Source organism: Sporisorium graminicola, chromosome SGRAM_14, assembly GCF_005498985.1.
Source record: "Sporisorium graminicola strain CBS 10092 chromosome SGRAM_14, whole genome shotgun sequence".
Taxonomy (NCBI): domain Eukaryota; kingdom Fungi; phylum Basidiomycota; class Ustilaginomycetes; order Ustilaginales; family Ustilaginaceae; genus Sporisorium; species Sporisorium graminicola.
The window spans coordinates 330340-343835 of NC_043724.1; the positions used below are offsets into that span (position 1 = coordinate 330340).

Here is a 13496-nt window from a genome sequence, read left to right on the forward strand (position 1 = left end):
CTTCTCTCATCAGATTGGTCGGATCAGATAACGAAAAGAAAATTTCATTTCAACTCAGAACGCCAATTCTCTTCGGCTTGTTCTTTTGTATTCGCGTTGAATTCAAAGTCACGGACCATCGACTGCCGTTTTGTAGCAAATATCCGCCAAGACTGGCGCGGTGAGAAATTCTGCTTCTGACTTGAAAAAAGTTTTCATAACCGCGTGCAAGCAATCGGATCAGATAAAAAAAATTCTCTCAAGTTGCTTTCGAGACGATCAAAACCAAAGCATGGTTCTACCGCACGTCCCCTCTCCTGCACGGTCGTATGCCACACCCTCTCTATGCCAGCGGGCATCTCCGGGCCTTACTTCCAGAAACGAAGGTAGAGCATGACCAGCAAATACACAATCACTCGCTTTGCTTGTCGTTATGCCTTGCGAGTACCGTTTTCGGCCGCTCTCGCCAGCTGCAGGAACGCTTCACCTAAACAGACTGCGCAGAACAAAACGTAGCGCGGGCCCGTGCTCGGCACTTGTAGCCTGTCTTCGCATGCACTCGTCGACCTTGAAGCTTCTTGTTGCGCCACAGTCTCACTTCTGCAATTAGTGCCGTCAATGCCGAGTTGCCCAAAAACTCGCCCTATTGGTCCTTCCAGCGGAGCCATGTAGTCGTAAAAAAGCAAAACCTCGTTTCGAACCCATCGACTAGTATGCGAATGTCTCTCATGGTTCGTTGATTGATTCCATACATATGCATGCCATGGCTTGGCAGCAAGCAACATCGGAATTCTCGTTCTTGTGCTGTACCTCCCCCCCCTCCCCCACCCAACTACCGTTCATGCCACAAACGATCTGTAGCGACGCTTTAGTACATGTTGCTGCCTACGTCAACACCAAGGCTGCTAATGCTGGTCGAGGCGACAAGGGCGTATAATTGCAAACGTTGCCACGCCCTCTGAGACTCTCATAGTCAATGTTTTGAATGTGGGCAAGGAAACCATGGCTCTGACGGTGAAACGACCCCTGGAATGAGAACCACGCGAACACCGAGTGTTCAGCATGAAAAAATTCGTTCGACATTCGTTCCGTCCTTTCTCCCGTGTCGGAGTCTAGGCACAACCGCCGCGAAAGAAGCCGGCAATCGAATCAAAATCAAGGGTATAATCCTCTGAGAGTTGATGTGCAGCGAGACAGTTGAACGGCCACAGTCGACCAAATTTATCATGCTAGCGCGGCCTCGTTGAGAGCCTCAGCCTGGCGCATGTTGAGTTCCATCTCGAGCGTCTCGCATGATTCCTGCAGAACTGTCTTCTCGTCTTCCAGCGCCTTGTAGGCGGATTGCGCCAGCCCTTCGCGGCTCGCAAGACGCTCCACCTCCTTGCGCAGCGAGTCGAGTCGTTCGGCCTTGCCACCCTGCTCTTCGCGAAGCAGACGCTCAAACGTCTCGCGCGAGATGGCAGCTTCTTCTAACGCCTTGTGTTGCTCCTTGACCGACGCCGAGAGCGCCTCACTCCTAGCCTTGTAGCCACCTAGCACTTTTAACAGCGTCTTTTCGCCTTTCGACGCCTGCGACGCTGCTTCAGCCATCCTCGCCCGTGCGGATGCCAATTCCTCGACCAGTCCCGCCTTGTCCTTTCGTGCTTCGACCCATCGCTGCCTGAGCGCGGCTTCAAGCTTGTCCATGGCCTCCTCGTCGTCATCGAGCGAAGCACCCACGAGTCGTTGCAGCGCTTCATGGTTGGCGCCTGGAAAGCCAAACTGCTCGGCCAACTCTGCGCGCATCAACTCTCGAGCAGCAGCCATCGACGCGTCCGACAGGGGATCGAGTTGCACCGATTCGGGCTCAGGATGGTTGCCTCCAGCGATCGGGTGCACGTTGGCATCGTGATGCAGAAGCTTTGCTGTCTCACGAGCAACGAGCAGCTCGACGCGATCGTGGTACCTGGATTCGATGTACTCGCTCAATCGTGCCAGGTCCACCCCGGCGGGTCGTGGCAGATTGCGGCGCACAACTTGGTTGCGTCGTGCCTCTGCTTTAGCCTGCTCCTCCGCTTCCTGCCGCGCAAGTCGAGCGTCACGCTCTGCTGCATCCTCCTCGCTGATGAGCGCGCCGTCTGGCAGCCTGCTCGAGCTCGCCTGAGGCTCATCATCTTGCTCGTCCACCACAATATCGAAGTCATTCTTTGGGGCTGGCAACGAGGACAGACTCTGCCTGAGCTGAGACTGGGCTAAGGTGCGCGCCCTCTTAAGATCCCTTGGCGTCTCGTAGCCGGATTGAAGTCTGTCTTCGACGTTGAGACCTAGGTTATCGCGCAACGGCGTCCTTTGAGGTGTACTGGTGCCTGCTTGCGATCGCGTTTCCCTCTCCGAGTCCACCAAGAGCGGATTGGGTGTTTGGGGTACGTACGATCCGGGCGTTTGAGCAGTAGATGTCTGCGAAGAGTGCAAATCCACATTGGCATCGCCCAACAGCGGAGTCTGGGCTGAGGACATGAGGCGAAGGTTCCTGGCCTCTCTCATGACGGAATCCTCGTGCGCTGCCACCTGCTGGGTGCGTGCGCTTTGCGCCGAATCGAGCGCCGAGTATTTTTCGAGCAAGCCATGAGTTGCATCGCTGGAGCCAACTTCGACCAGAGAGCGTGCTCTTTCACCTGCTTGACCGATTTTGACGATGGCTTCAAGTTCATCCTGGCCGACTTGCGCCGCGGGCAGGTTGAGTTTACGGCGTTTGGCGATTTGGTCTGCTTCCTTGAGCTTGCGAATCTGTTCCTCGTTTCGACCTGCCGAGGCTTCTTTGGCTTGCTTGTTCTTTTCCTCGGCTTCGCGCTGACGTTTGTTCTTGGAGGGGTCCTCGGGTGCAGCGTTTCGTCTATTGAGCTCTTGCAAGGTCTTACCGACGGGCGCCTTGTAGGATTTGGAAGCCTCTGCGCTCGTGTCGTAGAAGCCAGGAAGCGGTTTCTTTTCGAAGGGAACATCGGCATTGTAATCGATGACGCCCTTCTTGGTCTTTTGTTTGATAGTGATGCCAGCAGCTTTGAGTTCTCTGCGCTTCTGTAGCATGGCGAGGCGACGGGCTTCCTCGAGGGCGCGTTCACGAGCCTTGCGCTTAGCTTTCTTACCCTGGGTGTTGGCGAGACGTGCACGCGCCTCTGAAAGCATTTCCTTCTCGTCTTCATCCATGTCGATGGGGTCGGGTCTGGCAGGCTTGGTTTCGGGATCCGGATCGATTTCACCAGGGCGCAGACGGCGTACATCATCTGCGCTGGGGACCGCTTCGCCCGTTCCCGTGAGACCGAGGGAACTTGAGCCGGGCTGATCATCCTGTGCTTCGGCCTCATCGAGAAGCCTCTGGTAGCGCTCGAGACATTGATTGGCTGTCCTACCGACGAGAGGAGCAATAGTGCGCCATTGGGTAGGCATGAGCTTGGCGAGGTGGAGAAGCTTCTCATCTTCTTCTTTGGACCATTCGGTCTTTTTGATGGATGGGTCGAGCCATTCGTACCACCTTGCTTTACACTGTTTTGGCGTCTTGCGCACCAAGAGGGACGAGATGCGCGCCCATTGATTCTTGCCGTACTTGGAGATGGCAGCCTTGAGGATCTCGTCTTCGGTGTTCTTCCAGACGCCGCCTTTGATGATGACGCGAACCATATTGGATGCAAGGGCCAAGACGGCGGCGAGTCCAAAGCAGCTGTTGTTTGATCGTCGACGGCGATATCAGAGTGGATGACAGGCTGAGAAGGTGGAGCAAGACGATCGACAACCTTCTGCAGAATTGAATTGTTTGAGTGACGGTTTGGACCCTCAACGACTCAGCTCCCCTAGATTATGTCACACTTATTAATATTGGAACATTGATCCCTCGATCGGGTGATTTGAATCTTCATTAGCGAGTGCCTTGTTCCTCGGTAGTGAACAGTCAAAGCCGTCACGGATACAGCAGTCGATTCGCACTCGAAAAGGGTGCGACTTTGGGGTGCAAGAGAAGGCGCAATCTGACCGACGATCACCCCAGATTCAGGCAGGGATACGTCGTAGACTGGGCGAAGCATCACAATGCGGTGCAACAGGGATTCGGGGGAGCATGTAGAATCAGAGATGGGCCACCGCCTAACAAACAAGGATTCCGGGGCTGTCTCGTGCGAAGAGAGTGAGTGAGGGTCGACCCTCGAATTGGTAATTGCGACGAGCACTGCAATTGGAACCCAATACCAGCATCCCGGCTCAACTTGGTCAAGAGCGAACGGCGAGCCATTGGATGCTGCCTCACCGACGATGGCAGCGCCACTCATTCCAAAGTGCCTGTCTCTGTCCTCGCGGCAGCAGCGGAATGCGAAGAAGCGCCACCATTCGAACGAATCGACACTCTTCGAAGGTGCTGCACTCCGTCTTCTGCGTCCGTAGGATCCGCCCCACTCGGCGGCTCGAGCGTGGGAATCGCGAGAGAGAGCGGCATCGACTTGCTAACGCAATGCAAGAATACCACTTTGTGAGGCGGCTAGACTGTCCCGAAGAAAAAGGCCTGCAAAAAGCGTGACAAAAGAAAAGAAGCGAAAAGACTCGGGACAACCACTGCAAGAAAGGGGAGCAACGAAACCCTTCGTGAGGTTGGCGGCACGCGCGCGCGCCAGGTGGACAGGGTTTGACCGAGCAGGGAAGAAAGAGCAGAGGAAAGCGAACAGAAGAAACTCTGAAACCGACACTTGGTTTGGAACGGGACGATTCGTTCTGTCACCAATCAGTAATCGCCTTCACCCCCTTTTGAATTGCTTTATTCCAATACTAACACGCTTGATATCACTGGACGGCAATTCAAATTCGAAGCCCCCTTGAATCGATTCGAAGCGTGGGCAAAACGGCGGTGAGGCGCATTCTCGATGAATGCAAGGTGCATGTCGGAGTCAAAGCGAGATTAGCTTTTCCGTTCCACAGCCCACTGCGCCGGTAAGTAGCCCTCTGTAGCTTTGCCCCGCGATCCATTCCTTTCCCGAGGCTCGCCTTTGCTTCTCAGTTGCGAGCATCGGAAGGGGTCTCAGTATTCAGCGGACAAGGGAGTGGCGAATCAGAGTGGATGAGGCCGGGGAAGGGTGAGGACGAAGGAGAGCAAGCGGCAGCCCGAAATCAAATTGCCGTTTTCTCGGCTGCGCGTAGCTCCAGTTGCAGCTCTGTACAAAGGGGGGGAGGAGGGGAAGGGGAATTTTCGCTCCGTCCATCGACGCGAGAAGAGGCAGGCTGCGGAGGATATGTGCGTGTGTGACTGTAAAAAAGGGTGTCGACTGTGCGTGTCAAAAGTGTCAGTTTCAGAAGTGTGCATCGTCTGCTCCCCATCGTGTCTCGACGTTTCTCCTCGTCCATCACCATTGTCCTCATCCTCATCGTTCTCCCAAATCCCCTTCCTCCCCCTTTCATCTTTTCAACCACCATCTTCATCTCTGTTCTCGTCTATTTTCGCGTCCCAAGCTTCCTTATTTCATCTCTTTCCCCCCTCATTTCGGCATCCCTTCTCTATATTCACGCCACACCACGGCCAGTCTACTGCATCGTCCGGGTCTGAATATAGATCGACGCGCTTGGTTCGCTATATCTTCATTCCCGATCCAGCCTGAGGCTGTACGATCGTCTCGCATCTCACAAAAGCCCGCTTTCCACAACGCATCTGCATCACGACACTCGACCCACTTCTTTCGCTCCGAGCATTTCATCCCAATCTGCTTCAATCTCCGGCATCGCCCCGACGTCATCTCTCTCTCTCTAGCTGAACGACCGGCTCATTCAGCTTTTCCAATCACCTTCGACTCGCTCTGGTAGCGAATCTCGTTTCCCTACACGTAATTCTCTGTGCGCTCTGGTAGTCACAGCGTCTTCTCTCTCAATCGCTTTCAGCATCTCTTCTCAATCTTCCTCACGGCATTCGCACTCTATCGCAATGATCAACAACTCGCCTTCCTTCTCCTCGCCTTCAGGCGCTCACACTTTCTCTGCTCCGTCGTCCTCGCCGCAGCCACCTTCTTGGGCCAACGCAGACGCTCACCAACAGATTGGAATGTCTCACAACCTCCTCGAGCATTCCTTCTCTGCAGACCACACCAATTCGGTTGCGTTCCAGCCCATGTTCAACAACCCTTTCCCCGCCTCCTTCCAATCCAATGCCGGCGTGCCCAGTCTCGGTGCTCCAGCTCCTATGCTCGTACAACAACCACTGTACGTTGCCCAAGAGCTCAATTCCTTCTGGAAGCCAGACAGCAACCCAGCTCAACTCGTCAAGATGGAGCCCGGCAATGACATGTTCGCCGCTCGCGATTTTGTTGCGTACCGTGGCTCCCAGCCCATGATGGGAAGCATGAGTCTCCCCAGCTACGCCACCCACGCTCCCGACAGGCGTTTCACCTTCTCTGACGCAGAGTCCATCGGCTCGGTCGCGTCTCCGAGCTCCACTTCCGAAGCCTCTTCCCGACCGGCTTCCGCAAAGCGAGGTTCCAAGCGCAAGACCATGCTCGATGCTTCGCTCGACTCCCCCGCCGCTGCCGGCACACCCCAAGCTTCGGATGCGGTCAAGGGCTCCAAGAAGGTCTCCAAGCAGGCCAGCCAGCGACGTCCTCCCCCTTCCGCTTCGCACGTCACTGAGTCTGGGAAGCCCTTCCCCGTCATCGACACCTCGGCCAAGCACTCGAGTCTCTTTGTGCCTCCCGACACCTCGGGCCTCACCAAGCGCGAGGCGCGTCTCGTCAAGAACCGCGCCGCCGCTTTCCTTTCGCGACAGCGTAAGCGTGAACAATTCGAGGAAATGGAAATCAAGTGTAAAGGCATCTCGATGCTCGTTTGGCGCATGTGGGAGGCCATCGCCGGTCCCGACGCTGACCTCGAGCGCATCGACTCGACTTCGCTCGCTGCCGTGCTAGCCAACGAAGAGCCCATGGCCCGCCTCTGTCTCGAAGAAGTTATTTCTAAAAAGGGTGCCTCCATCGCACCCACTGCCGACGACGCAGAAGGCACCCCCGCTCCCGAGTTTGCCACTAATCCATCCACCGCTGCGCCTGCTCCCAATGCCCAGAAGGATGCTCAAGCCGCTGCAATTGCCTCTGCCGAGCTCGAGCAAGCCCGCTGTGATCTGGCTGCCTCGATGCAGCGAGAATCCGAGCTTCTCGCTCAGCTCGACGCGCTCCATACCAGCGTTGCTACCGCTCAGGCTTCCATGTCTACCAGCGCTATCCCTGTGAATGGGTTTGAGGCCATGGACGCCAACGTGGCCGCGATGCCCTTCAAGGGAGTCCAGGGTGCCGAGCTTCCGCTTTTTGTGCCTGAATCGCCGCTGTCCAAGTTCACCCTGGGTGATGCTCCCTGCTCGGCCATGATGCTGGATGCCTCTCATTCTGCTGGCTTTGACCTCTCCAAGACTCCGACCTTGGCCATGTTCTCCGAAAACGCTTTGCGCAACCGATCGGCCCAGCAGTATACCAATAGCGGCAGCAAGGTGGCTGCCCCTGGGATGGGACTCGGTCTTGACTACCGCTTTCCGTGTGCGTCGGCGCCATCTTCACCGTCCACTGCCTCCTCGTCGTCCATGGAGAGCAACCAGTCGCGCGCCAACTCTTTGATCTCGCAGCACTCCGCATCATCGGGCAAGGCTCCTAGCACGCTTGCTTCGGTTCTGCTTTTGGCTGGCATGTCGCTCATGGGCGTCGGCCCCTCCGCAGAAGAGCTGGCTGCTACCGAGGCATCCACCAGTGACTCTACTGCTGCCGCTAACACTTCTTCTCGCGAGCAGGCTCGTACTTGCCGAAGATCGTTCGCCAATGCCAAGGCTCCCGCTCGCGCTGCATCGACGCACGCTGCTGGACAGCCTTCGTCGCACTTGAGCGATGACGATCTGCTAGTCGAGATGGGTCTCGCCTCTGCCTCGCTCTCCGAAGCCGAGGACGGGGATGAAGAGGCTGGCCACGGTGCAAGCATTATCCAACCTGCGGCAGGTGCCATGACCGTGTCATGCACATGAGGGCTAGCGTAACGATGCAGCTGCATTGCCTCTTCATTCTGACGACAAGAGCGACTCGTCGGGTTTCGCTCTTCTAACGACATCAGAGTCTGCTCGGAAGACTCACGACCCAAGATCCTCTGCATCATGCCCTTGCATCTTCCCGCCTCTCTTTGCCGCCCTTGCATTCTTGGTCTCGGAACTGTATTCTTGTCCCCATTTTCTGCTTCGAACGCATACACGTTCGAGCTTCCCATCTTGACTTCACGGCGAAATTTTTTGCTCGACCCTTTTGTATGCGCTTTGCACGGTTGCGTCCTTTCGGTCCGGGAGCAGGTCTCTTGGAGCGAAGGCGACCATCCGCAAAGCTATGCCCGGGTTCTCGACTGCCCACGTATTCGGAAGGTCGAGGTGAAGCAAGCATTTTCTTATTCGACTTCGCTACTCGTTATTGTTTTAGGTCTCCATCCCTCTACCTCTTTCCCTCTCCCCTCTCTTTCTCCTGCGCCGCTCTCTACTGTGCGGATCAGGATGGAGGAGGTGGCGGTGGTGGAAAAAGGTATTTCCACTGATCGGGGTGGGAATCCTTCAACTTCTTCTCTCGCCTCGTTTTGTTGATTTTGGCTCCCGATTCTTTCTTCTGTTGCATCCTCAATTCTACTTTTGCGTTTTTTTCCCTCCTGCCGAACATGTGTGTTTGTGTGTGAACAGCGGGAGTGTGAGGACGGACGTAGAGGGATCGAGGATGAGGTGAGTGCGGGTTGTGGCGGAGTGGAGAGAGGATTGGACTTGTGCGAGGCGCAGGAGGGTATGTGTGTGTGGGGCAAGAGTACAACTTCAGAGCCGTAGATGCCTTTGGTCTCAGAGTAACTTAGATGACAGCGGAACACACAGAGAAGACTCATCAGACCTGGACCGACGAATGTTGATGGGAGAAAGGGAGATCACGCGCGGGGGAAGGGAAAGAAGAGAGGGGAGGAGTCAAGGTGGAATTGCTGCTTTCTGTTGCAGAGTGACACGTTCTAGTCAACATCGTCGTTTTCTTCCTCGTCGTCGTCGTCATCATCGTCATCGTCATCGCTGACATCTTCGCCCTTGGCCCTCAACTTGGCCTTGTCGGCTTTGCGCTTCTGGGTAAGTTCCTCGAGCAGTACCAGTAGGTCTTCGTTCTCCTTGCTGATCTCATCCTTTTCCTTTTGCAGCTTTTCCAGCTCGGCGGGCTTGTCGTCTTTGCCTCCCTTGGCGCCTTTTGCGGCTTTGCCCTTGGTGGCAGCGGCGGCGGAGGCCTCCTTTTCGAGCGTGGCGAGCTTGGCTTTGAGTTCCGCGGTCTCCTTGTCGTGCAATTGCTTGAGGGCGGACAGCTGGTCTTCCGCCGCCTTTTTGTCCGCTTCGAGTTTGGAGAGCTGCGAGAGCTTGCCCTGTAGTTCGGACTTTTCTTTGCGCACGGCATCGAGTTGTTGCACCTTGGACGAGAGTTCCTTGTTCTCCTTGGTCAGCTTTTCCAAGTCCTTGAGTTTGGTCTCGAGCGACTTTTTGTCCGACTGCAGCTTGTCCATCGTCTTCACTTTGGCTTCCAACGCTTTCTTTTCGTCAGCTACCTTGGACAGCTCCTTGACTTTACCCTCCAGTTGCGACTTCTCCTTTTCAACCGCTTCCAGCTTGCGGAGCTTCTCCTCCAAGTCCTGCTTGGCTGCAGTCGCAGTTTCGAGTTGTGCGGCGTTCTCCGCGCCGGCTGTGGCGGATGTAGCCTTGGATGCGGAGATCTCGCTTTCCAGGGCGGCGACCTTGGTTTCGAGGTCTGTCTTGGCTTGCGTCAGGGTGGCGAGCGAGGCGAGTTGGGCAGTGGCTGCTTCGAGTTCAGCTTTAACGCCCGGAAGCAGAGCGGCTTGCGATTCGAGCGAGGCCTTCTCTGCTTCCAGTGCTTCGAGTTTCAGCTGCAGCTCTTTGGTGTCATCTCCTTCAGCGGTAGCGGTGGTAGCGGTGGTAGAGGACGCGGCTTTCTCGAGGCTAGCGACCTTCTCCTCAAGCTGTGCAATCTGGTCAGCGCGCTGGTTAGCAAGCTCTCGAGCCTCCATCAGATCCTTGACCGCACTGCCGCCTCCGCTCTCGCCATTGGAGGCAGTAGCGGCGACGAGCTCGTCATGCTTCTTCTTCAACTCGTCATGAGCCTTCTGCAGCGCGCCAAACTCCTTTTGCGACGGTTTGCCCGCCGAGATACGCGCCATCTCCGACGTCAACTGAAGCACTTTGCCGTTACTCTCCTCCTCCCTCGCCTGCGCCTCACCCAACAGCTTCTGCAGATCGTCGTGCTTGGTCTGCAAATCAGCCAACGCCGAAGTGTGGCTAGATTTGATCTGTTCCAACTCCGTGCGGGCGGCTTCGAGCTGTGGCGCGTGGGTTTCCACCGCTTCCTGTGCTGCACCTAATTGCGACTGCAGCTCAGCAACCTGTTTCGCGTGCGTCTCAGTGAGCTCCTCCACTCGTTTTTCCAGAACTTCAATCTCGCGTGTTTGCTTGCTGACTGTGTCCCTGAGGGCTTCAGCCTGACGTTGGGCGTCGAGCAGTTCCGCAGGCAAGGCGGCCTGGGCGGCGGAGGAGGAAGCAGGATCGACTGTGATAGATTTGGCGATGAGTGTCGAATTGGCACGCCAGAATTCGACAAAGCTCCAATCGAACCACAGCCCGGCACGGCGACGTTTCGAGAGATGGCCCAGACCGTTCACCTCGAGATCCTTGTCCTGAGCTTCTTCGTCGGCTTTATCCTTGTCTTCTGGTGTCGTGGCATCCGCGCCGGCAGCAGATGCAGTGGACGACGGATCCGAGGAGGCGGCTTTGGCGGCGGCGGCAGCTTTGGCAGCAGCAGCAGCGGCAGCGGCAGCCGCTTTAGCTTCTGCAATCTGCTTAGCTCGCAACTCATCCGCTTCGGCCTGCTCTTCCACCGAAATCAGCTTCTCGAGCACGTCCGGCGTCACCTCACGGAACCGCACATCCTCGGCAATCCGGTTGATGCGCACCGCAAACTGATCTGCCCCGATCCTCGAATGCAAGATGGGGTGGATCGTAGCTCTTGTCACAGCCGCCTTGCCCGGATCAGTGTCAAACTCGTACGCTACACCCAGCAAGAAGGCAGCGAGGCCTTGGATGAGCGGGTCGACGCCCCAAGATTGAGCGACGGGTTGGATGACAGCTTGCAGCGTAGCGGATTCGGACAAAAAGTCGCGTACGCTAAGCGGCGAGTCATGCAGCCACACGGAGAGAAGGACGAGGTAGCCGACCATGATGCGTGTCCAGTCGGCGGCCGAGTAGGAGGTGGACGAGACAGTGGCACCCATGGCGGAGGCGCGCTCCTTGCGCACTGCATCAGCGAGCTCCCGTTCGGACAAGGTCAAGTTGCCGACAATGACCTGGATCAGCGACGACGGCGCGTCGTCATCTTCGTCATCGTCTTCGACATCGCCCTCCTTTTCAGCTCGAACGTGCTTGATGACGGTGCCATCCGGGTTGATAGCGATGGCGCGAGCAGCCGCCTTGGCCGTCTCACTCGAGCGGACAAGGTACGAGAACAGCATAGCAGAGACGAGATGCTTGTACGCATCGGCATTCTCTGTCGTGGCATGCGTCGAAGGGCTTTGAGTGATGCTCTCAAAGAGAATCTTGCCAGCGGGAGAGGTGGGCGCATCGTCTGCCGCTGCTCCTTCCGCTGCTGCCGCTGGTGGAGCCATTCCGTTGATGATGGCGATACGCGCGTCCATGTTGTCAGCGACGTAAGCGCGGAAGCAAGTGATGGCAGCACCTCTCAAGCCAAGCCCTCCCTTGGCGCGCGAAGTGCCGATGGCAGTCTCGACAAGACTCACTACCGCCGGTCTGGGCTCTGCACGGGTGAAGGAGGGTTCTGTAGGACCAGTAGCAGCAGTGTAAGCCGGATCTTGAGGCGGCTGTTGCTGCTCTCCGTCGTTACCAGGCTCCGCGTCCTGCTTGACAGCGTCGACGACTTGAACAGGTTGAACGAGCAAGGTGGAAAGAAGATCCTGGTTGGCTCTGGAAGCCTGCATGAGCGAGGCCGAGACGTGCAGCGCCTGTGCTTTGAGTGAAGCGGGCGCGGTGGAACCGAGAGAAAGGTCGAGAAGGCATTTGGTCATGCCACATTGCAGCAGCGCATTTTGGTTGGCGCGGCGACCTTCACCCTGGCCACCGATGAGCAGAGCAGTGATATCAAGGACGATCTTGGCGTTGATGACCTTTTGATGATCCCAGTCCTGAAAGCAAAAGGCTTCGAGCTGACGCGCATACTCGTGTTCGGCGTGCTTGGAGGGGAACTCGTTGTTGGCTGGGGTCGGGGGATAAAAGAGCAAGGGTGCCAGCATGGGGATGGAGAACGTCTCACGGAAGTAGTTCTGGTTGGAAACGTTGTAGCGCAACAGAGCCTCGAGGCCTTCGAGAGCGTCTTGAACGATGACACCGCCTTCGATCCTGCCTTCGGCGGCACATACATCAAGGAGCTTTTCGAATGCACCTTCAAATGCGACGAGTTTCTGGATATCGGCGTTGCCATAGACGAGATGTGGAAGGAGAAGAAGGGCTTCGTTGCGAACGATCTCTGCCGACGAGCCAGCGCCTTCTGCGAGACATTCGAGAATGGCACCACATCCACCGGGAGCTACCAAGACGTGATCCTGAACTCTGTGCGGTCGATTGCGGAGCAAGGAGCCGAGGAGCTGGAGCGAGGCGAATCGGGTGTAGAAGGCACGGTCGGGAGCCAAAAGAGGTAACAGGCAATGAAGCGGACCTGGCTCTTGGAGGAAGATGTCGGTATGCAGAAGCCCAGAAGGCGGACCTTGCTCTTGCTGCTTGCGTTTGTTCTGAGCTTGCTGTTGTTGGTTGCTAGATGAAGCATGAGCAGCGTCTGGCGATGGCACCTCACACAGAGTGATACAGCATTCGATCAAAGCCCTCGCAATGTCTTCATCCTTAGCATCGCGCTGGAGAGATGTGAGCAAGGCCGGAAGGGCATGTTGGCCGACGGCACGGTTGTGATCCCTACTGAGGCCCTTGAGAGCGAGTACGGCAGCCCTGCGGTCTTCAACGGAGAGCTGGTTCTCGTCCGCTTTGGATAGACGATCAGCCAGAGTCTGGATGGTGTTGATGGCAGACTGATTGGCCCCGCCTGGCTTGGACAGCTGCGAGTACTGCTGTCGCAGAATGTTGAAGCCGTGCAACATTTTTGAAAGGGTCGGGCCGCCTAACCGAGAAAGTGGATTAGAAGGGTGTGAGAGCGCTCAGCAAGCACTTGACGATGCTTGGTGACGCGGTACGGGAATGTGAGAGTGGCGGTGATGGTGGTGGTAATGATGATGAGAAGAGGCAGAGAATGTGCCGGTGAGAATGACCGAGGCGGGAAAGTCTAATTCGAGACAAAGAGCGAGGCGCGTGCGCGGTGCTGTGCTGCCGCGTGCACGGCGATCCCGAAGCGAGCGTAGCTCTTCAACGTGTCAAATTCCCAATCTGCCCGATTCACAATTGCGTCGGGCAGATCCAGCTTTCG

General features: G+C 56.6%; 3 protein-coding genes across 3 annotated transcripts; 1 reads left to right on the forward strand and 2 right to left on the reverse strand.

Moving 5' to 3' along the window:
- Positions 1–1203: 1203 nt before the first annotated feature.
- Positions 1204–3633, reverse strand: EX895_002363 (uncharacterized protein; the record flags this gene model as incomplete). Its single annotated transcript, XM_029882962.1, has 1 exon — positions 1204–3633. One exon carries the CDS (start codon positions 3631–3633, stop codon positions 1204–1206), a length of 2430 nt encoding a protein of 809 aa, XP_029740717.1.
- A 2275-nt stretch (positions 3634–5908) lies between these two features.
- EX895_002364 (uncharacterized protein) lies at positions 5909–7975 on the forward strand (the record flags this gene model as incomplete). The annotated part of the gene is made up of 1 exon (XM_029882963.1): positions 5909–7975. The coding sequence occupies one exon, from the start codon at positions 5909–5911 to the stop codon at positions 7973–7975; it is 2067 nt and encodes a 688-aa protein (XP_029740718.1).
- Positions 7976–8976: 1001 nt separating this feature from the next.
- Positions 8977–13173, reverse strand: EX895_002365 (uncharacterized protein; the record flags this gene model as incomplete). The annotated part of the gene is made up of 1 exon (XM_029882964.1): positions 8977–13173. The coding sequence occupies one exon, from the start codon at positions 13171–13173 to the stop codon at positions 8977–8979; it is 4197 nt and encodes a 1398-aa protein (XP_029740719.1).
- Positions 13174–13496: the final 323 nt, after the last annotated feature.